The sequence below is a fragment of the Callospermophilus lateralis genome, unplaced genomic scaffold (genome assembly GCF_048772815.1).
Source record: "Callospermophilus lateralis isolate mCalLat2 unplaced genomic scaffold, mCalLat2.hap1 Scaffold_45, whole genome shotgun sequence".
Lineage (NCBI taxonomy): Eukaryota > Metazoa > Chordata > Mammalia > Rodentia > Sciuridae > Callospermophilus > Callospermophilus lateralis.
In genome coordinates, this window is record NW_027514398.1 from 12,871,260 (window position 1) to 12,896,072 (window position 24,813).

Consider the following 24,813-nt stretch of genomic DNA (forward strand, 5'->3'; position numbering starts at 1 on the left):
TCTAGAACTTTAAAGAATGGAAGAATATGGTCTAGCAGTAAACAAAAGTACCAGGCTTTTATAATTTTATTTAAATCTTAAACCTCTTAAAATGTACTGTTAAAATTGCTGTAATTAAAATTACAGCTCGGGAGAGCTAGTTCTTAGAAACATTGTTTTAAAGACAGTAGTTACAGATTCAGGACTTGCTTTAATTGATTTTTAAATAAAATATATTTGAGTATCTGTAAAAAAAAAAAAAAGAATTTAATTCAGCCCATAGTTGCTGATTAAAGACATTATAAGCCTTAGAGTTTCATTCATTCTTTCTCAGAGGATTATACTTTTCTAATTTTTTTAATCATATTTCTTGAAAATCAGTGGCAAGGTACATTTTTTAAAAGAAATTTCCTTATTTTTTATAGACACAACATACCACCCTATATTTTACTGTTATAATGCAATAATGGCAAAAGCAGTAGAACTTCAGGTCAAACAACTCTTGCTACTAATGTAAACTCATTCTCAGAAAACTATTCTCACATGGACAGTGGTTAGAAAAAAGTACATGAATGTGCTACAAAAATAGAGCCACAAGACTTCTCACAAGTAAAATAAATTCCTCTGTATAAGTCCACAGTTGACCAAGGTCCAGCCTCCTTAACAGTGAGCAACAGGAAATATGCTGCCAAGTCACCATCTTCAGTTCTGAGAGTGAGTTTACATGCTTCCCCAATGGCACAAAGTCTCATGACAATCCAATGAATCAACAGACACTTGGGAAATATTAATAAACAATTTTTTATGAACTATTACAACAAAGAACTTCAGCAAGAAGGAAAATGAAGTTTATGATCTTTGAGTAAACATTTTTAGCGTAACAGTCTCTGCGACCAGATATTTAAAGAGAAAATCAAGCTTATAAAACACCATTTCTCTGTTATCAACTGGAATACACTAAAAAGAGGATAATGGAAATACATGTTCTTAAAGCATTTCCACAGGAAATGTCCATAATTATGACATTCTAAATCATTTAGCAATTGTATATGCTACATTAACTAAAACAAAGGTATTCTTTATTGCACATTTTAAAGTTGGAAGGATACTCTAGTTTAAGTGGGGGATATTTAGGGGGAAAATATTTTGGCTCCAAATGTATACTGTGCCAAGGCAGCTTCATTCTAAAAACATAAACCAATTAAAAAAACTTTTATATTTTGAAGCCAATAATCCTTCAACACAATGAATAGTTCATAGTCCACTTTCTGACTAAGTGTCAGAGGTTAATTTTATGGGCCCTGTTTTAAGGCCTGTGAACAGCCCTCACTACTCTGAGAATCGGGTGTAGTTGGAGGCTCATCTTTAAAGCCTGAAGACATTAAGTCTTTTGCAGCAGGTGGTGGCCCATAGTCTTGGGGACCATGAGTTGGAGGTGGTAATGGGGCACCAGGAATGAAGTACTCTCTTGGGTCAAATGAGCCTAAAGGTCTAAATGGTGCAGGTCCTGGAAAAAAATCACGAGCGTCAAAAGGCAAATCCCATTGTCCAGGTGGAACACCTGGTGCATATTCTCTGAAGCCTATTGGTGGATGCATATCAGGACCTGGAAAATAATAAGGAAGTTATGTAAATACCCAGAAATTTCTGAACTTGGGTGATTTCAAGTATGTTAATATAGTCTTTAATTTCTCCCAAGCCTAGAACATCAACTGGTGAACACCCTGACTTGCCAGATGAGGCAAACTGAAATGGAACAAGTTTAGGTTATAGCCTGGCCAACCAGCCATGAAGCAACATATTAAGGATTTAAACATGGCTCTACCTAGCTCCAGGCTTATCTTTTTTCTTTCCCTACTATATAATTGCAGAATTATTTCTATCTCACAAGAGCTCCATTTATATTTGGAAGTACTATATTACCATGACAAGATAATAGATTATGAAATAAGAACTTTGCTACATCAAAGAAATTTTGATAAAAGGAAATCCCACTATTTATTACTGTATCCATTAAAAATTCATGAAGTATTTCAGCATGGACTTTACACATGCCATCAAAATCAAGGTGCATGCCCTCCTGGAAAAGGCCTTCCACAGCCACCTAATTAAATCAGCAACATTTATTAGGTCACTGTTAAATCCTCCTCTTTAACACTTCCCTCTGACTTTTCTCAAGGTAAGGAGGATTTGACTTTTCCTTTTCTATATTCTATAACCTACTGCTTATGCTTCCATTATGGGTGATTACAAACTTTATGCTATAGGATTTTCATATCTGTGACAAAATTTTAAGTTATGGCATGTGTCTCATCCACCTTTCCATCTATTGCAGTGCATATCAACATATTTTCAACAAACATCTGCAGAAGTAATATTTCTGGCTTTTCTCTATAATAGCCCCTTATCCTTGTCAATGAGATAGCTATTGCCTATCTCAGTATAAGATTATGTAGTGTCCCATATGTCCCAGAAAACTGGAGGAAAAGTTAAAATGTACTCAGCTGTATCCTTTCATTGTTAAGACCTGAGATAGCAACCAACTGTTTTAGCAAGCAATAGAAATGAAAGATGAATGTGATTTATAAGTCAATCACTACTGTTCAGATCATCATACCAAATGGTGGAGGAATTGGCCGAGGCCCAAAAGGCCCACCGAGCTGAAATGGCGGTCCATACCAAAAGGGAGGTGGTGGAGGCCGTCCCATCGGGGGTCCCATAGGGGGGCCCATGAAGGGTACCCCTGAGAAAGGAGGGGGCTCTTTCATAGCCATATTAACCTGCAATTTAAGATTTGAAAGCAGTTAAAAGTTTTAAAATTCCTATGTATTAAGACAAAGTACCAACACCGATAAAAGCTAAAACCCAAAACAGGCACCTGTCCAGAGAACACCATCAGTGCAACAAAACTCTACCCACCCCTCCTGTGTATTCCCACTGACAGCTTACAGAAGTTATAAGGATTCCACAAGAGGGAGAAGTTTGTTACTGATTATATCTGCACAGGAAAGGGAAAGGCAAAAGGACTGGCAGAGGTTATTAACAGAGGTGATTTCTGACCAGTATGTCTTGCTGTATTCACTACAACCTATTTCAAAGGGAGTCCCCCCCTCCCCATCACTTCCCTTTCATCACAGTAGCTCATTACTTCCATATTAAGAATGAACAGAATACAATGAAAAATCCATTCTCTACCCATGTAATAATAGCTACAATTCAGAGTATCTTCAGTACGTCTTTCATATATTATTCAACCTCTGAGATCTTTAAGTAAACTGTCTTGTTTTAAATAAGAGGGAACAAAAGCAAATGGATTATCATAATTTGTTGACGGCCACACTGCATATTAAAGGATCTCAATCCCAGGTTTGCCTCCAAGCCATGCTTTCCCACCTATACTCCTCTCTAACAACAGGTCTTTGCTCTCTTTTAAATCTTCTACTACAAAGGGGTTTGGGGGTCTTATCTAAGCTGCCCTTAGATTGCTCCAGAGATGTATGCTCCTGGAATATGTATACACTGGAACTTGAGAAGTATTTTCCAACACAATGCTATATACACAAATTAGGAAGACAAGGCTTTAATATTTACTTTCATTTACTGTAAACCATTTGAGATATTGATTTATCATTTCCTATGAGTAGTGGGTTTGAAACTAAACAATTAAAAATTTATTTTATTATAGAGCTGCAGAAGACCTACCAGATATAATAGCAACACAGTTACAAGAGAATGCACTTATGTGAACAAATGAGACCATTGCTTGGGACTGGCTCAAGAGGTCATTTCAGATTATCATTGTTGCACTGAAACAGTATTTCACTTTCAGAAAATCTGATACCAATCTAATTCAAATAACTCAAAATAGGGTTTGCTCAAATGGAGGAATTCTTAAATAGTATTCTTCCAAACAAAAATAAAAATGATGAATTATATAATTTATAATGAATTTACTTTGCCTTAGAACATTCAACACAAAACACCATATAAAGTTAGAGTGATAACTTTTCACATTCTGTAGTTCATTATAGTTGTACACACTTAAGCCACATTTCCAAGTTAAGGAGAAAAGTAAGCTCAAAATTGCATGCAGTTTAAAGCAAACAAGATCAGTGTCATGCTCTGAATATCCTTCCCAGAAATGCACAGAATAAAACCCAATTCAGTTCTCAACCTCTAAGTACTTACTCCAACTGGATGCTCAGTCAAAGAAGTAATGGTAGAAACTGAGTGGGTCTCAGGTTCTTGGGGAACAGTTTGCTTTTTAAAAAACAAATGGGATAGTACAAATAGAACACAAAGAAGGATAAAGCAAAGAGCAAGTACTGTAAGAAAGCTACATGTTCCTGCACGACCACGTGATTCACAGTAACTACAGAACTTACCTTGCCCTCATCTGTCACCTTAGCTGGAGAAGAACTTCTGGAGCTGCTGTTCATGTGAGCTGGACCACATCCTGGGTCTGTTAGAGATCAAAGAATGGATTCAGACTTATGCTAACATGAAAAGAATAAAAATCCTGCATCCACAATTACAGATTCTTTGAAATTACTTGGTCTCTTTACCAGAGGCAACGGGTTTCCCAGATGCCTCAGAAGACCATTGAGTACGAGGTAAAGGTCCATCCATTGACCCTTGGGAAAGAAAGATCAGAGCCCTTGTATGTATTTTTCAGAAGAAATAAACCACTGGTGGACAGGTCAGGGTTCAACAATAACTAGAAAGCAACATTAAAAATGGGTTGCCCAGGGGTTAGGGTCGTAGCTCAGTTGTAGAGTGTTTGCCTAGCATGTGTGAGGCACTGGGTTTGATTCTCAGCACCACACCATCTACAATTAAAAATATTTTTTATAAAAAATGGGTTGCCCAATACGAAAATCACAATTTATGAAGAGACTTAAGTAAAATAAAGAACTGCCTTGGGTTGATAGAACAGCAAATTAATACGTACTGGTCCTAAACTTTAAGCTATAGACTTGAAGTATGTGTAGGTTGGCTTTTCTTTAGTCTATATAACCTGACTTCTAATCTTACCAAGACTACAGTCCTATTTAGAATTGGAAATAAGACTCAGTATTTCATATTGGAAATATGTATGCTACATAAAGTTTAAGGCTACTTTTTTAATATTTGGGAAAGGAACACCATAGAGATTTAATTTAAAGATAAAGGTTTACACTTCACAGTGTAAAATTTAAAAGAAAAAAACAATACAAGGACCTCCAGGAAAAAAAAAAAATGTTTTCTATTCTAGAACAGATTTTACAGAAAACATTCACTAAGATAAAGTAAGAAATTATCTTCTATACATTGTGCAGGCCCAAATTCTATGTTTTCATTAGAATATTCAAAAGGAAAAAAAAAACCAAAACCTTGAAGCAGTTTACTATAAAGCAACATGCGAATGCTCACCAAATCCATTTCTAGGCATATCTCTTTGATTAAGAGTAGCAGAAGGAGGTCTCCCAGCTGGCTCTGCTGTCAATGGAGGGGAACATTCTCCACCACTCACGGGGGATAGACCAAAAGAGCCATTATGGCTCAGTGGACCTAAAGACAACAATGCCGTGTTACTACTTTAAGGCAGCCTTCTCCCTGACACCAACCCCCACACCTCCCGCTTTAGCAAATCATTCAGATTATTTCATAACCATTACACACAGAAATAAAAAGTAATTTACATACATTCTGCACCAAGAAATAAAATAGCTCCTTTTACAAAGTGCCCCCTACCTCTCCGAGGAGGATTTTGTAAATTTGGTCTCCCCGGCATTGGTTTTACAATCACAGGTTCATCTTGCTGCATTGCCATCTTTTGGGTCATTTCCAGTAGTCTTGAATATTGAGAAAGAATGGGCTGAATTATGAAACAGCAATCCTAAATAATATCTAGCATAACCTTAAAACACTATAAAACATACAGTAAGACACAAAAATCACATACTTCTGTCTCAAATTAGCAACTTCCCTTTTCTCTTCAGCTATAGCTCTTTCTGCAGAACGAGCTTTGAGCTATTAAAGAGAAAATATTCAAATTCAGTTACGGTAGGCTATGCAAAAAATAAAGAAAAGGGGGAAAAAATCTTACCCAATTATCATGAGCTTTCTTCTCATGCATAGCAATCTGAAAAAGACAACACATTAAAAAAATGTTTTTAGGGACTCATTATAATAGCCTATAATTGTCTGTATTAGATATCAAAGAATTCTGCAACTACAGGACAGTATTAATTACTACCTGGTTTTTAAATGAGCGCTCGGTTTTCTGTAATTCTTCTTCTATCTCTTCAATTCTCCGCCTAAGAATTACAACAATTGAATAAAATTTGAAACATTCTGACCATTTTCTCTTTATTCCATCAGCTATACTTTTAAAGACTTTTATCATACATAAGAAAAACATTTCTATAGTTATATGAATCCAGTGTGATCAAAACTAATACTACAGACCAGGTGCAATGCCACATGCCAGTAATCCCATGCCAGATTGGGAAGCTGAGGCTGGAGGATCACAAGTTCGAGGTCAGTCTCAGCAATTAAGTGGGAACCTATGCAACTGAGACCCTGTCTCAAAGTAAAAAAAAAGGTCTAAGGATGTAGCTTAGTAGTAAAGCATCAAAAATAAATAAATAAATAAATAAATAAATAAATAAATAAATAAATAAATAAATAAATAAATAAAATAAAAACCTAATACTAATAACTTCTTTATCATTTAATTGCTAGAGATTCTGAATTGATAAATTATAATTTCCTTAACTGCTCATCAGTGTGTTCTCAAGTAATTCTGCTAGAAATATCTTCCTCCTTAAAACTTTTTTTTCTCTTTTTCAAATTATATCCATAGAAGATTTCCAAGGTCTATCAAATGCCACACTTTTGTCGGTCTTGATATAACACACAGCAAACTGATTTCTTAAGAATTACTACAACATACAAAACCCCCAGAACTGTTTGCATTTACCAAGTTCCCTATGGTCTTGCCCATTGGGTACAAGTAAATTTTTGTTAACATTTTTTATTTGTTAAGTTGAAATTTATTTTTTCTCCTGTGTGAATTGAATGTGTTCATATCCTCTCGTTATTATACTTCCATGCTATTTTCTTCTATCTACATTATGTAAAAAAAGATTAAAAAGAAAGTTAACACTAATTCATTAGACATTGACACCCTCCTTTAGAAACTGAACTCACTTGTAATTTTTAACTTCCTGTACAGCGGAAACCACCTTTTCATCTGCAGCTGACAGCTGCTGCTCTTTTTCTAGTCTCTCACATTCTTCTTGACTCAGTTTCCTAAAATAAAGCCAGTTATCAAATCAAAAGTTTCTCTTTGTGAATATCACTTCCAACAATTCTATAAAATGCTTAGGCACATAAAATGGGAATTCAAACCTGCAATTTCATAAATCAAACTCTGGCAAATCACTTACATTTTCTAACTTCTCCTCTTAATTCTCTACTTACCAGTAAATAAAATAAATGTGAAAACAACATGTGCCCCAAGGGCAAGTCTCCTGTGTGTAAGATAATAAAAACTCACTTTACTTCAATGTGGAAGATCAGGACTGATCAACCTAACATAATTAAACATATTAGGATAAAGCAGGGGATAATTCTTTTCTCGTTTCTGCCATGGGTAGGACACTAAGTATATCTTTGTCATGGAGGAACTCTTTTCTCAATCCAAGACTGGTACCATAATAAACATATAGTCAGTCAAAGAAAAAATCTTCTAGAATATGTCTTTTAGCTATGCAATTAACCACAGAACATTTTTCACACTTCAGAATTGTAAATTAAGCAAAAAGACAAATCTGAGTTTTGATAATGTCTATCAACCAGAAAAAGAAGCCAAACTGACCCACTATCAGAGTATTATCTACTGACAAGTTTTAACTCTGATCATGAAACTCAAGATGTTCATCTACTGACAAAAAGGTAGCTACATTTAATGATTTAAAAAATACTATTTTCTGCTATCCTTGTACTACTTTAGCCATAGTTCCAATTCGAAAGATAATTAACTTGAAAGTTAATTTCCATAAATCAGAAGAACTACAGTAAAAAAGGATTACTGATACCAAATAGAAAAAGGGGATTATATATTCTTATATAGCTTCTCATTTAATTCTTCAGCAAGTATTTTATGAGTGGCTATAATATACTAGTTACCTTGTAAGATGCTAAAGAATAAAAGAGCTCACTGTTTCAGGTATAAATGATGCCTAAAGGAATATAATAATTTTCCCCACTGGCGTAAGAAGGAATATGGAGAAAACTGAATCTTGAAGAAAAGAGAGAATTTTGTTTCCAATTATCAAAGAGTTAGTCTGAGAGCACTAAGAACAATCAAAACATCTTTATAAGAATATAAAATTGTGTTTGAAGGGATCCAAGCTAAAAAGTCAGTGAAGATATATGTATGTGGCCAAGATCCATTAGAAAAAGGAATCTCAGAATTACAAGTAAGGCTGGCACTTTAAGGTACTTTTCTCCTATTAAAGATATCACAAAGATATGAGTCTGAACCAAGCCTTCATTAAATTCCTGGGCTTAGAGGAAAAAAGAGGCTACCAATAAAGGGACCCTTAATAAAAGCCCTAGTCTTTGAGTTTAGATTAGAAAGTACTGCACACTTAAGTGATGAATAGGCAAAAAATCCAAAAGGAACAATACTGAAACATTGAAAAGACAAGTCATTTTTGAATTATCTTAATTGTTGACTAAGTTTAAAGTGACAATCTTACTCAAGTAACCTCAACACTTTTCTATAAGAAGATAACTTCGTCTTAGTCCTCAAATTTCATCTATAATTATCACAACAATATTGGCCAATCAAAACTGACCAGGCACTCCATAAGACAAAATTCTGTGAGAAAAAATCCCACAGAAAAGGAAACCAGCTAATGGGGTTATCTGCACATGTTTTAAAATCACTGTGCTTTATATAGTCAAAAAAGTAAAGTCAAGATTATGAATTTCAGGGCTGGGAATATAGTTTAGTTGGTAGAGTGCTGCCTTGCATGCACAAGGCTCTGGGTTCAAACCCCAGCACCACTAAAGAGGAAAAAAAAGATTATGAATTTTGTCAAAGGATTAGAAACTATAAAACCAAGAAATAGTTGGGTGTGGTGACCTTCCTACAGTGGAAGATACTCAGGAGGCAGAGGCAGAATTATGAGATTAAAGATAGCTTGGAAAGCAGTAGGACCCTAGTCCCTTATGAGAAAGAGCAAGGAGTCTGGAGAGGTAGCTCAATAGTAGAGCACATGGCTCAAGGTCCTGGGTTTGAGCTGTAGTACTGAAATAGGACTGGGGTTGTGGCTCAGTGGTGAAGCATGGGCCCCACACGTGTGGGGCACTGGGATCAGTCCTCAACACCACATAAAATAAATAAAATATTGTGTCGGGCTGGGGATGTGGCTCAAGCGGTAGCGTTGTCACCTGGCATGCGTGCGTCCCGGGTTCAATCCTCAGCACCCCATGCAAACAAAGATGTTGTGTCTGCCAAAAACTAAAAAATAAATATTAAAATTTTCTTTCTCTCTCTCTTAAAAAATCCTATAAAAAATAAAATATTGTGTCCATCTACAACTAAAATAATATTTTAAACCCTGAATTTTTTAAAATCCTAAACTCAATGAATGATTTTAGCAGCAGATTTGGGAAGTAAAATAAATCCTAGCACTTTTAAGACAGGTCAGAAGAAAATATCCAGAAGAAGTAAATCCAGAATGTAGGAGGCAGGGGAAATCAAATTCTAATATGCATTATTATAATCAGAAGAGAGAATGAGGTAAAATCAACATTTAGAAAAAGACTCGAAAATTCAAGAAGTGTTTAATGGTCCCAAGCAACATAACTGCAAGAGGAAAAGTGGGTGGGGTGGGGAAAACTACACCTAGGCACTTCCCAATACAACTGTTAAAAAAACAAGAGAAAGGACTACAGAAACTAGGGGAGGGATAAGACCAAACAACAATGATAATGGACTCCTTAAAGAAAAAATTTAAAACAGATGGTAATTAATTGGATATTTTTAAATTGCTAAAACTAAGTAACAGTCAAAATTCAGTAGCCAAAAGAAAGATCCTTTAAAAATGGAAACTGGTTTTAACTCTAATCATGAAGTTCATGTCAGCCTAATACGGATTATAAAGGTAGCAATATTTAGTGGATAAAATACTATTCTCTGTTTATCCTTGTACTACCTCTGATACACTAATCAAATCTATCATTAAAGGACAATGTTCAAATAGAATGAAAATAATTTCAAATAAGAAACCAACAGTGTAGAATGCAGAACTACAGAAACTTTAAATATGTGTATAAATTGAATGAATGTCTTGTGGAGTTCACAGTATATGAAGTACTAACATATAATGCCACAACAGCTATCTGATTCAGGAGCTACTTAAAGCCCATAAAAAATAATAATAAACCTATTAATCTATGTCAGGTTTTTATTAAATCCAGAATATATACCATGGCCTTTAAATTATGAGAAGATGAATAAAATTATAATTATATAATTATAATTCCATTATAATTTATGATTACATCAAGCTTATACAGGGGATGAGGAAAATAATTAAAAATATATAAACTATTAAAAAGATACAAGGAAGAAAAAAAGAACAGGTCATCAAATAGAAAGCAAATTCTTCATAAACCACAGGCACATATTGACATGGACAGACTTATATTTTAGAAAGTCCACTCAAGCGGCTATAGAGAAAACTACTAAGAATTTGAAATAAGTTATATACAAATATAAAAAAATGGAGAATGAAGACAGATGATCTAGGTTAGAAACAGAAAAGATGACAGAGGCATGAACTGACATAGTACCTGAGGATGAGTAAAAAGAGTACAAACCACAGATGATGACTGAATGAATTTTGGAGGAGTTGAGAAAAATAGTGCTACAATTTAATTGCATTACAAAGAAAATTAATTGCCTTTTAGGTCATTCAGATTACTAGTAGGGACAGAGAAAACAAGTGTTCTTTTAAAAAAAAAGTGATAAAATGAGAAATGTTTCTTTGAAACAGGCCAGGAATTTAGATCTGGCCTGAACAAAAATTTGAGATTCTAAAAAGGTCACTTGGAGATCACAGAATTTTAGAAAAGTTAATGGAAAGGTTTCAATATGTAATGCATTAATTAGGCAACAGAAGTCAAAATACCTAAAAATAGTTAGGTCTGTAAGAAGGTCTGTCTTTGCTTTACAAGATATATATATATGCCGAAGAGTAAAATCAGGTGCAAACAAATAAAATCTGACACAACCTATTTTTAGAGAATTCAAGTATTTTTGTGGATTAAAAACTTCAAATGAACTTTCAAAAAATAACTAGCTCCACACTAAGAAGATTAATATATAAATATATACTCCAAACAAGTACTTCTGTAATCATAACTCCTAAGGTCCTTGCCACAGTTCAATTTTGTGTGAACATCTGAGATATTCAAGTCCAAAACTTGTACCATCAATAAGTAAATATTATTCCTTTTTGAAGTTTTTATTCTACTAAAACATGCAATTCCAAATCACTCAGTATTTTTAAAGGTCCAGAGTTAGAGATACAAGTTCAAAACATTAGAATTACATAACTGATCAGAATGAAAGGTAATTAAAATAAATAGGGGGATCATAGAAAGGGTCTTGAACTTTGAGAGGTATTTCCACAGTGACTGTTAATACCTTTTTACCACTTCCTGCCTTCATATGAATTTGACAATTGATTATGATGTCCTCACAGCCTTAGTTTATGGTTCCAACTACCTGAGGACTCTTAAGACTGACGATGGAAAGAAAAATGCAACTTATAGGAAACAAAACACAAAGGAAAAAAGACAAATCTCTACTTATTACAACTAGAAGAAATTGTAAATAATCTTAAGAAAAGATAAAATTATCTGTTAGTTCACACAGTGATAACAATAACAAACAATGAAAATCTTACTTTTGTAGTGCCATCTCATTTTTCTGGTAGAGTTCATTTAAAATCTCCATTTTCTGCGTTAGAGTTTTGCATTCCTCTTCTAGTCCAACTTTAGAAGACTGTAGTGAATTGCAGTCACCTTCTAATTTATTTATTTGGTCTGTAAAGGATAAAACAGCTTATCTCTATATGTGTACAAGGACTTAAGAACTTGTTTGAGGGAGTAGTGCCAAGAAAAGTAAGAAGCATGAAAGCAAGAAGCCATTCTTTATCTTTGCAATAAAATTTTAAGTCTTTCCAACATGGCAATTTCTTCTCAAGTAGAACCCACCTTCTAGATTACATTTTGTGGACATCGAGGCTCTTAGCTTAAGTTGTAAAAGTTTTAGATCCTCTTCAACTACTGATATTGTAGTTTGTGTCTAAAAATTGCAGAAAAGAGAGGTATTCTTAAAAGTGAGGCACAGGAAGAATTCACAGGCACTATGGGACTCTAACAAAGAACTATACCCGAGAGACATCCATCATCTGCTTAATTTGATCTTTGATCTTCTCATTCCGATCACCTAAAAAACAAAAGACTTTAGCTTTTTCTTTCCTTACTTTTAACTCTATATTCTCCTAACTTCCCCAAACTAAATAATGATTGTGTTCAAACACCAGAAGAAAAAAAATCAATTAAATAACTAAACTGATTAGACTAATGACTTTTAAGAGAATTGCAAGCTTAGATTTAAAAAAAAAAAGAGAGAGAGAGGTGAATTTCAGGCTGGGGTTGTGGCTCAGTGGTAGAGTGCTCACCTAGCATGTGTGAGGCACTGAGTTTGATCCTCAGCATAAAAATAAATAAAAGTACTGTGTCTGTCTTAAAAACAAAACAAAAAAAAAAGATGAATTTCTAGTTTGCACAACTAAAATGTTATCTATGCTATTCTTGTAAGATAAAATCTTTTCTTCTCTCTCAGATCTATCTTCACCTGGGCAAGTAAGTGTCTTATTTAGAAAGATTCAATCCTCTATTTTCTCCCTGAATCTACTACCAGGTGTGGTTTGAAATACTTGCTATGTAAGCAATATCCAACTTGGGAGAAAACATGTGGAAATATTTTCCTCATCAGTAAACACTGTTACACTCCCTCTCTCTAGATTTCTGATAGTCTCTAGCCTCTGTTCTCACAGCCTTAGTTTATGGTTCCAACTACCTCCGGACTCTTAAGACTGACTGTGGACCTTAAAACCACAGAGCCATAGAGATGATGAGTATCAAAATCAACTATCATCTGCATAAGTTAAGAAATAAATTTCTCTTACTGTACAATGTTCAATACTCTAAGTATTGTATAGGATGTGACTATTGTAGCTGCAGTGTACTTACTAGTTTTCAATGGAATAGAAAAAGTCAGTGTTCTTCACATGCCTATTGCTACATTATACCCCAGCAACCCACCTCTGCCAATGCAAAAGACATATCTATAGATCCAGTGATATGTGTCTACAACCCTGAAGCTTAAGAAGAAAATCAGCCAGCTGAAAAGTGGCATCTGTATAAATACTTAATTAAAGACAAGAAAGCAAAAAAAGGATTCAACCTCCCTGAGACTGATCTTACCTGCTACCTCTCCGTTGGTTAATTCATCTGACTCATCTTCTCTATTTTGATCCTCAGATTCAGATTCACATTGTAACCGATTCAACTGTGTGATATAATTAGTCAAAGCCTAGAAAAGAAGCAAAAGGTTGGAAGACTCTCGATTTTAATTCAGAAGATTTCAGGAGAATTCATGAGATGAAACATGTATTTGGAGTATAAACTTACATTAATAGTATCATCTTTGTGATTAAGAGCTACAAGTAAATCTTTCTGGAACTTCTCAAATGATTTGATTTGTTCACTGAGCTCAGTGTGTGATGCACTCCAGTCTTTGACTTCCTGCTGCAACTGAAAAGTCAAAACACATGAATTCCTATGGGTTAGGGAGGGGTTTCTGCACTGGATACATCAGGACTACAAGACTTAGACAAAGAAATAGAGAACCATACTCCTCGGTGGCCTGCCTCAATCGAGGGGGTTGAGACCTTGGTTAAGGAAGAGGGCGGAGTGGCCCCAACTTTGACAGCTGCAGTAAGAACATCAGAGCTCTCAGGAAGTTGACCCTGTTTATTGCATTCCCCAGAAAATTGCTGCCAATTCAAATAATTTACCTCCAGCAAGAATGGCTGGGCACATATGACTGTCTCCTAAATTTAGACTCCTTATCATGTAATCTTCCCTTGGCCGGTGAATCAGTAACTACTCAAAAGAGGATCATAAAATACTTAATTTTCTGGTTTAAAAAGTTTCTTTGAGACAATGCAAGTTTGTAACTGATTGACATTTTAAGAAAATACACATATACAAGATAAAAATCAGGATGAATAAAGTTTATTACATTTGAACAACCATTTTAATTGACTTTGCACTGAAAAAATACACATTTTGTATAGCTTTCACTGGACAGACTATCAGGAGGTACATCTTCAGGTTTTATGTCCATTTCCTTTTCTTTCAATGTCTGTTCCTCAATTTCCCTTTGGTTTTCATTTTCATTCTGTTTAAGTTTGTGCAACGGCAGAGAGGACAAGACAGAAAGAAAACCTGTCATCTTAAAAACAGCATATCATTCTTCTGTACTGGTATGATGTGAACCAGAAAGTGCTTGAAATAATATTTAACTACAATTTATCAAGAGATCAGCAGTATCAAGAAAAGGATAAAACATTCAAGTGTAGAGATGAAAAATGTTTTAATGGCTTCAAACTAATATACTCTATATAGTGTGGCAATAAGGGTTGTCAATAAAGGTTGCTCCTTGGTAGAACAGTTTCTCCTACAGCAATGCCAGATTCAAATTATCTTAAACAGAAAGCAAGGCATTTTGACTCCACCTACCTTACATCTAAGTGATCACCAATATGTTAAGCTCAGTAACTATAAAAATACGTCACCTATCAACAATAAAGACAAACAAATCCTACTGCATTGTTGATCTACTGTTCCTAAATGCACCAAAGTCAATACTACCTGTGTTTGCGTACTGCTGCTGTGCAGCTCACAACACAGCTTCTCTCTTCCAGCAAAAGACAGCTGCTTTAGTGCTTCCAACTCTTCTAAAAGCACCCTTTCTCTTTCTGAAACCAGGTTTTTGTTATTTAATGAGGATCTCTAAATAAGAAAAGAGGTCATGGAAGAATATTGATTGCGATAGAGGTAAAAAGCAGATTTCTTTTAACCCCTTGGGACCAAGAGACCTTGGTTCTACCTTATGATTCATATTTCATTATTACGGATTAAAAGGCACATATGAAGTTCAATGCAAAATTCGCAACTTTAGAAAAAAAGTTATTTAAACTTAAATATTCGGGAATTTGTATAGTTCGAGTAATATTTTCTCTGTCAATTTTTGCATTGAAATTTTAGAAGAATAAATTCACAAAATGCAATGAAGAAAAGCAAAACTGATTTTTCTTAAAGGAGAGAGAGAGAGAGAGAGAGAGAGAGAGAGAGAGAGAGAGAGAGAGAGAGAAAGAGAGAGAATTTTTTTTTAATATTTATTTTTTAGTTCTCGGCGGACCCAACATCTTTGTATGTGGTGCTGAGGATCGAACCCGGGCCCCACGCATGCCAGGCGAGCGCGCTACCGCCTGAGCCACATCCCCAGCCCCACAAAACTGATTTTTCAAATGATATATTTTATTCTCAAATATCAATTTCCCTATTATTTTATATTTTAAAAATACACGTTTTAGTTTTCAAAATTAAATTCAATAAATTTGTTTTCATAAGAACTTTCATGCAAATATTTCTTGCTTTTCTGAAATAATTTTGTGAGTATATTTTATATAGCAGTTGATAAGAATATAGCTCCCAAATACCATGAGATATTTAAATTTAGAAAAGAATGTTATATAAATTTGAATTTCTCTAATCAACAAGAGATGTGTCCTCTGAGAGAGTTCTAGAAACAGATTACTTCAGAAGATTTCCATTCATGATTAAAAAGATGGATTAAAGATAGCTAAAGATAAACCTTGGAGATGGTAATTGGTAGACTCACAGAACTACAAATGAACATTGAAAAAGTGAATGACAGCAACTGTATACTCAAGTACCTCAGTATAATATTTCCAAAACTCTCAAAGTGCTTTAGCTATGTATGGTCAATAGAATTTTAAAATTTATATTGTAGTCACATTTCCAGTGCCTGAAAGGCAGTTAAATAAAATGATAATGCACATTATATCAGTTGAGTTAGGTGTGCCTAACAAGGTCTAAAGTTGATCCCAGGAACTTCCTGATGTTAAGTATTTGTAATTTATTTGTATCTAGGAAAAATAATTTTGACTTAAAAAAAAAGCCACATAAAAAATACCATTATTTCAATTGAGGAGAAAAGAGACTCTAAAGTTCCATACCTGGGCTAACTGTCTATTAAGTCTCTTAATCTCTTCTTGTAGCTGCTCCATGTGCCACATGTGTGCCTGCCTCAACAGTTCTGTGGCCTGTTGATGTTCTTCATACTGTCGTACAAGTTCTTGCCTCATATCTTCCAACTGTTCTTCGTTTGACATCATTTGTTTAGAAGCATCCATGCTTGATGTCAACATCTTACCATGAATCTTTGATAGGAAAAAACACAAGCAAAAAACTCAATCATAACATATTTTGTGGTAATTAGTCAGCACTGATACTTTAACTGAATATGAAAACAATTCTATTAACAACATAAAGCATCTGAGTTTTAGTTTTATTATTAAACAAAAGCATAAATCACTTTTTTTAAAAAAATTATTTTTTAGTTGTAGATGAACATAATACCTTTTTTCATTTATTTTATGTGGTGCTGAGGATCAAACCTAGTGTCTCACCCATGCAAGGCAAGCACTCTACCACTGAGCCACAACCCCAGCCCATAAATCACTTGTTTTAAAAAAGTATTTTTCTTATTTATAATTCCAAAACAACATGAAGTTAATTTATTACCACCATACATGTTATTTTCCAAAAGGAAACAGCTACTTACAAGATAGTTTAGCTAAAATCTAATTCTAACAGAGAAAAACAAAATACTCAAGATTCTTTATCCACCCCCTCCAACCCCCACCCCATCCACTTTTTTTTCCGCCCATACTAGAGATTGATCCCAGGGCCTCACACATGCTGGGCAAGTGCTCTACCACCAAGCTACATCTCTAGCCCCTTCTCTTAATAAAGTTATAACTCCTTTATATCTCTTGATATTTTATAATGGGGAAATAATATAAACAACAACAACAAATATACACACACACACACGCAAAGTTTATAGGGCCAGGGTTGTGCCTCAGTAGTAGAGCGCTTGCCTAGCATGCATGAGGCACTGGGTTCAATCCTGGGAACCACATAAAAATAAACAAATAAAATAAAGGTATTATGTCCATATACAACTAGAAAAATATTTTTAAAAATTAAGTTCACAAAATATAAGGAATTTTGCCTATTTAATTTTTATTCATTGGTCATCACCGTATTATAGAAAACTGCTTATTCAAAGAAAAATTATAATAAATTTTATTTGGAAATAAATGCTTTACATTTATGAGTTTCTCACACTCATGACAAGTCAATAGGTTCTATGAATACTTCAATCCCTTAAGATACTAATTAAAATCATTCTGCCTTGAACAGCTATAGCTAAATTAGTTTTCATAAACATTTCACAAGTTTTGCATTACATAAAAAGCTGACAGTTTTATTTGAATACTCCTCTGAACAAGATATATCTATCGTGAACACATAAAATAAATTTGAAATTCAGATAATTTTAAAAGAAATAGAATTTATTGTTTTCTAATAAAGGCTGCAATTCATTGGGGTAACAGATCCTCAACTAACAAGAAAAAAGAATTAGTATAGAGATAATAAGATACTTTGAATTGTCTTCTTGAATTCGTAGCAATTTCCTTTTATGTTCTTACATTTAATTGAGCAAATCATTTGGCCACAGGTATTACCTAGTTACAATATAATTAATCTTCAATTAGTTTAAATAAAACTAACACAGGTATAATTTACAATGAGAACTTAACATGTACTATGTCCATAAGACAACCAAGAATACTATGACCTGATTTATTTTATACTTCACACCAATATTGTTTCACTTAATCAAATACCTTATAATTAATAAAATACATTAAAGTCAAGACTGGACTTCATACTTTCATTCTCTATTAATCAGCATTATTGCTACTGTTTTAAACTGAAGATATTATTATAAGTTTTTCTTTTTTATATTCAAAGAAGCATACTTACAGATTCGCTAACTATAAATGTTTTGTCTTTGGAGAACATTTCTTCTGAAATAGTTAGTTGGTGGACCTCTGATTCTGTTATATCATCAAGATGATCACTGTTTGGTAATAGAACTTCTCCATCTTCTCCTAACTCTTTACTAAGTGGCTTAAATTCTTCTTTAAATTTCATGTCCAATGCATCAGAGGTCTGAAGATTAATTTGATCCTGAGATAATTTCATTTCATTAAAATAATGTTTTTCATTTTGCTGACAGAAAGTAAGTGCTTGTTTTGATGACATAGTATTTTCTTTTCCCTTTGATAGTCTAGATAGTTCAGTTTGTTGAGCAAATGCAATGCTCATTGACACAATGACCTAAAGAAATCAATCAAACAAACAAAAAAGGATTAGATTTATAAATACCAGCTGGATTTAAAAAGTGGGTCATTACTCAAAATTATATGAATTAGAAAAAAGCCTGGCCTCATAGTTTTAAAAACAAAAATAAATCCTCTGATAAAATGATACAGAGATAGGCTATTTTTCAATAAATTTAACATCAAAGTGTTTTACTGCCTGCCTTTTAAAATAAAACAAGCAAAACTTTTCTAACTATAACATCAATAAATGCTCAGTACAAAAATAAAAAAAAATAAATAAAAGTCTTTATATTTCTTCCTTCCAAGAAAATTCACTTGGCCATGAGTGATAATGTTCTGTGACAATCCTCCATCAGTATCTGTAGTTATTATCTAACATTACAATAATTTATCAGGGTAATACAACTACTTTTTCTCTTCATAACTTTTCCCTCATTTTTAGAATGCCAAACTCCTTCACAAGGTAACTATTTACAATGTAACACATATATAAAAACTTGTGGCATTCTGAAAAATTGTAATTACTATTCTATATCAAGAAAAAACGTTCTTTTCAATGAAAAGCACCGCAAAACATTCTATGAAGCAGCAATTATAGTTGATGCTGTTACACAACTGTTTGATGGACTATATATGAAACTTACAAATAAAAACAAAGTACATACCATCAATAAAATCCATGCTTTTTTTGACAGTTCAAAGATCAAGAAAATCTATAAACCAAGAAAACCTTGCAGATAAACTATAAACTTACCTTAGCTATTTCTTCTTCTAATCTTTCTTGGTATTGTTTTTCCAAAAATTTAACCATGTTTGTTTCTTGTTTCATTCCACATTCCTTAGAAAACTAAATTTAAGGGTGAAATATGACAATTTACACTGATTTTATACCATTAATTTTAAGGATGTAGTCAATATTCCAAAAATATCACTATTTTTGGACACTTTCAAATAAAAATAAATTTCAGTTATCTTTTAACTAAAAACATTTAATCTAATAATCCTACAAAATAATTACACTTAGTATAAACTTAAAGATGCAAAGAGAGAAATATATTTACATATCTGTAATTATTAGCATAAATTCTAGGGTGGGTTAAAGATACTTAAATATAATTAATAAGACATAGGTAAAATGTTAACAAGTGGCTATGTTTGATAATGAAATCATGAGCAAATTTTCTTCTTGGTATTTATTAAAAGAACACAATTTTCCACATACAAATTATTTTTATCAATTAAAAAAATAAATCTTCTTTTAGAAATGTAGATATACAGTCAACATGAAAGTATTTGTTTATTTACCAATTATTTGAATTTCATCCAACAGACATTTAATAAGGGATGAGTGTGGCTCATATCTCTTCTTAATATCCAGAATGAGAATGGGCAATAGTCAGTGATTTTAATTTTTACTAGAATTTAGAATTATTTAGTGAAGATGATGATGCAGCTGGGGGTTGAAAAAAGTTTTGAATAATACAATGTCGAGGACAGGCAGAGAGTGGTTCAGTGGCAAGCACGGTAAAAAAGCGTTTTTCTATCATTATTTCTGTTGGAAGGTGGCCTGATCCATTATTCCAGCCCTAGCACCTTGGATTTTAGGGAATCCTATACACCATTCTGAAGATACCCTCCACTTCCATAATGGGAAGAAAAGACTATGTTGGCCATGGTACTGAAGCTGATTTGTTACACAGTTCATAAAGAAATGTTACAAAGAAAAAATTTAAACTCTAACAGGGGAGGAAAATTCTCAAATTTAACTTTCTCTGTGTTTTTCCTATGCTATGAAAAATATTTCTATAGACATTCTGGATCTTTTACATAAGGTATTATCCTCATGATTTATGCTTAATCTTAGCCAAATATTTACTACATAATTACAAAACTGAAGACATAAAATTGATAGTAAGAAAAAGTATCAGTGTACATAACTGTTTAAAAATGAAGATTAAAAATAACATACCTCTATTGCATGATCAATATTCTTTTTTAGACAACTTCCAGGATGTACTACTGATTTCTGTACATCAGATTCTTTAATTACCACTGAATCAACAGAGAAGCTAAATATAAATAAAAAAGTATAAAAAAAAAATTAGTGTTGTGTGTTTTATCCAAAGTTTCTACCATGTATAACGTGTACTGAGGCAGTGGGGATACAAAAATGATAGTTCCCCCAGGGTTACAAGTATTGTAACTTAAAACATTTTTGACTAAGTTTTCCAATTCAAAGTAACAATGAATATTATTGCAGTATAAATGTATGATAAAAAATTTATTATGTAAAAAAAATTTTTAATAATTCTTTTAAAAATAACATCTTAGATATGCTTATATAGCAACAGTGTACATAACATACTATATACACTGATACTACACACTACTTATATACCTAAGATATATGATACATATTATTCATATTACATGGATATCTAAATTACACAGACACAAAACATATAATAATATAGAATAGATTATATTGGATTAAATATATTAAAAGAGCCAGGTACAGTGGTGTGTGCTTGCAACTCCAGAAATTTGGGAGGTTGAGGCAGGAGGATCAAAAATTCAGGATGAGCCTTAGCAATTTAGTGAGACTCTCTTTCAAAAAAAAAAAATGGTTGGAAATGCAGGAAGATGGCTGAATAAAGTATTTGCTTCCCTGACAGATCTGTGGAGTGAACCAAGAAAAGCAAAAAGGTCACTTTTTTCAACAAGATTGGTGAATGGTCCAGAACTAGGAAGGACTTAACTGGAATTTAATACTGGATACTCAAAACAGATCATGGACTCAAGAGATCTTGTATAATAAAATAAGGGGGAAAGATCCCCAGCTCCAGAGCTGTAAAATAGCTGGAAGTACAAACCAGAATAATCCCTATGTGAATGTAGTAAAGCAATAAAGGAACCCCCATTCCTAGGAAAACAGAGGTGTTTTGCGGTATGGAGAGCTTAAGAGCTCAGAGATACTGCTCAAAAAACAACAACAACAAAAAAAAAATCAGTAAGCTGTGCTGCACAGCATGTGTGTACAGGAGGGAAGCCACCAGCTTTCTTGGCGGCATGCATGGAGGACAGCAGAAAGAACCCTTGTGAAGCAGTGGCTGGGGGGCCTGCAGTTAGGTGAGTCAATTATTGGCAGATCGAAGTCTGGCCCCAAAAATGTGCAAGGCAAACCCATGCTGTGTGATAGAGAGTGTTCCAAAGTGACTGGAGAAAATCAAGCATGGAGGGACATTTACACAGGAGAATACTGATCAAGGAAACCCACCTGGCTTTCCCCTCCCCATCCAATCAGCTGCTTGCAGTACTGGCTGGAAGAAAAGTGCCTGACTGTGAATTTGAAAGGACAGGCAAAGAAAGAGATCAAGTTTGGAGACCAAATGATGACCAGGGTTCATGGGGTCTGCAGGCAAAGTTGTGGGCTAAGAACAGATTCCTACATCACATGTGTAGAACCTAAAGGAGATTCCCGAGGTACAGTCTTCCAATGTGGACAGACAATTGCTGAGCCTTGGAGGTGTGATGACTTAAAATCTTCAGACCAATAGGCACGCAGTGAAGAGATTGGAACGTACCTAAGCCTACACCTTGGCTCTAGTAGTTCCGCTTCCAGGACTAACACTCTCACCCTAGCAACCCTAACTACCCTGAGGGTAGAGCTAGCATCAAATTCCAGACAACATACCTAACTGCTCAGAAGAGAAGCTGAGAAACTTGAACTGCAATGGAAAAAAGTGTTCAATTTTTCATCCAGATTCCTTTTTTTTCTTCTCTCACATGTCTACCATTTTTGAAACCAAGTATTTTTCATGGATCATTTTATTGAGGACTGGGATATCTGAATAGTACATTACAGTTTTGTTATTATTTTCTTTTAAAAAATTATATATATATATATATATTCCCCTCTCATTTATCTGTTTCCTTGTATTCTCTTTCTCACTTTTCTCTTGCTAACACCCAACCTCTATTAAGTCCTCCCTTCATTCTTCCTATAATTTTTTAACTTCTATCTTTTCTGATCCTTCTCATAAACATCACACCCTACATGACTTTTGTTCTCTCTTTGTCCACCAATGGAAACTGTAAACTTTTTTGCAAACTTAATGTTTATATTGTAGACAATAATTGAACACATCATTTCAGTTTAATGGAATAAAACTGTGGATGCCTTAATAGGAGCTATTTGGTTTAAGGCTGTATATTATTTGTATTGGGTGCAGTTATTATTTGTCTCTTCCTTAAAGGCGAGGTACTAGAAATCTTCAGGGACACTATTAATCTATAGGGTAGACACTGTACTGCTTGAAATCCACACTGCTAGAAGGACAGACATAAGAACAACATGAGAAAACAATGGAACAAAGTGGCCCAAACAAACCAAGATGATCCAATAATTAAACCCATAGACAACACAGTAAAAGAAATGTAGAAAAGGAATTTAGAAAGTACATATTAGACTGACCTGGTACATAAAGAATGATATAGGGAATAAAATCAGAGATAAATTTGAGGAGGTAAAAGATCATTGCAGAGGCAGAGATTCTCAGAAAATTACAACAACAACAACAACAACCCCAGAAATCCTCAAAATGAAACAATCAATAAACCAATTAAAAATTCAATGAAAATTACTATCAATAGACTAGACCATTTGGAAGATAGAACCTCAGGCAATGAAGACAAAATATATAATTTTGAAAATAAAGTTGACTACACAGGGAAGATGGTAAGAAACCATGAACAGAACTTCCAAGAATGATGAAATAACAAGAAAAGACCAAAATAAGATTTATCGGGATAGGTGAAGGCATAGAGATACAAACCAAAGGAATGCCCAGTTTTTCAATGAAATAATATGAAAAAATTTCCAAAATCTGAAGAATGAAATGGAAAATCAAATACAAGAGGACCTCAAATGTACAAGATCACAACAGACCCACATCAAGACACATCATTAAAAAAAGGTCAAATATATAAAATAAGGATTGAATTTTAAAGGCTATGAGAGAAAAAATATCAGATTATATATAGAGGGAAACTAATTAGGATCTCAGGTGATTTTTCAACCCAGACCCTCAAAGCCAGGAGGTCCTGGAATAATATATACCTAGTTCTGAAGAAGATGGATGCCAACCAAGAATTTTATATCTAACAAAAATAAAACTTCAGATTTAAAGATGAAATAAAAACCTTCCGTAATAAAAAAAGGTTAAAGAATTCATAACTAGAAAATCTGTGCTATAAAACATTATCAACAAAATATTCCATGAAGATGGAAAAAAAAGTCAAAAAAAATCAACAAAGGGAGGAGCCATACAAAAGGAATAATCAATCAAAGGAGAAATTAATTCAAAGTAAAAAGTAGAAATAACCTAAAATGACTGGGAACACAAATCATATCTCAAAAATAATGTTAATGGTCTAAACTAATAAACCCAAAAGACATAGATTGGCAGATTGGATTAAAAAAACAAAACCCAAAAATCTGTTGTCTCCAAGAGACTCACCTCATAAGCAAAGACATCCACACAGTGAAAATGAAAGGACGGGAAAAAACATACCACTCACATGGACTGAGTAAACAAACAGGGGTTTCTATCCCCATGTCAGATAAAGTGTACTTCAAGCCAAAAGTTAATCAGAAGGGACAAAGAAGACATTTCATACTGCTTAAGGGAATTATACATCAACAAGACATAATACGTTAAATATTTATGCCCCAAACATTGGAGCATCTACATATATCAAACAAACCCTGCCTCAATTTCAAGAATTACATAGACCATAATACAATAATACTGAGTGACTTTAACAAACCTTTCTCACTACTGGATAGATCGTCAAACAAAAACTAAACAAAAAAACTATAGAACTTAATAATATAGTCAATAATTTATACTTAACAGACATATAAAGAGTATTATACCCATCAACGAATACATGCTCTTCTCAGCAGCATACAGACTCTTCTCTAAAATATGCCACAAAGCAACAACTATGAAATAAAAAAGAGATTATACCCTGCATTCTATCAGATCATAATGGAATGAAATTAGAAATAATTGATACAATAAAAAATAAAAAACTCCAACACCTAGAGACTAACCAATGGACATAAGAAGAAATCAGGGATGAAATTTTTAAAATACTTACCAGAGATAAATGAGAACTAATAAAA

The 24,813-nt window shown here is 33.7% G+C and overlaps 1 protein-coding gene across 1 annotated transcript in view; it reads right to left on the reverse strand.

Moving 5' to 3' along the window:
* Window positions 1-2,792: 2,792 nt before the first annotated feature.
* Window positions 2,793-24,813, reverse strand: part of LOC143388834 (A-kinase anchor protein 9-like) — a 51,039-nt gene continuing 29,018 nt past the window's right edge. The window contains 17 exon segments of the mRNA XM_077108320.1: window positions 2,793-2,801; window positions 4,365-4,441; window positions 5,713-5,813; window positions 5,924-5,991; window positions 6,068-6,103; window positions 6,218-6,278; window positions 7,174-7,275; window positions 11,952-12,090; window positions 12,262-12,352; window positions 12,441-12,496; window positions 13,540-13,648; window positions 13,747-13,869; window positions 14,992-15,132; window positions 16,383-16,586; window positions 18,262-18,618; window positions 19,378-19,470; window positions 20,593-20,692. Coding sequence (XP_076964435.1) covers window positions 2,793-2,801; window positions 4,365-4,441; window positions 5,713-5,813; window positions 5,924-5,991; window positions 6,068-6,103; window positions 6,218-6,278; window positions 7,174-7,275; window positions 11,952-12,090; window positions 12,262-12,352; window positions 12,441-12,496; window positions 13,540-13,648; window positions 13,747-13,869; window positions 14,992-15,132; window positions 16,383-16,586; window positions 18,262-18,618; window positions 19,378-19,470; window positions 20,593-20,692 — 1,867 coding nt within the window.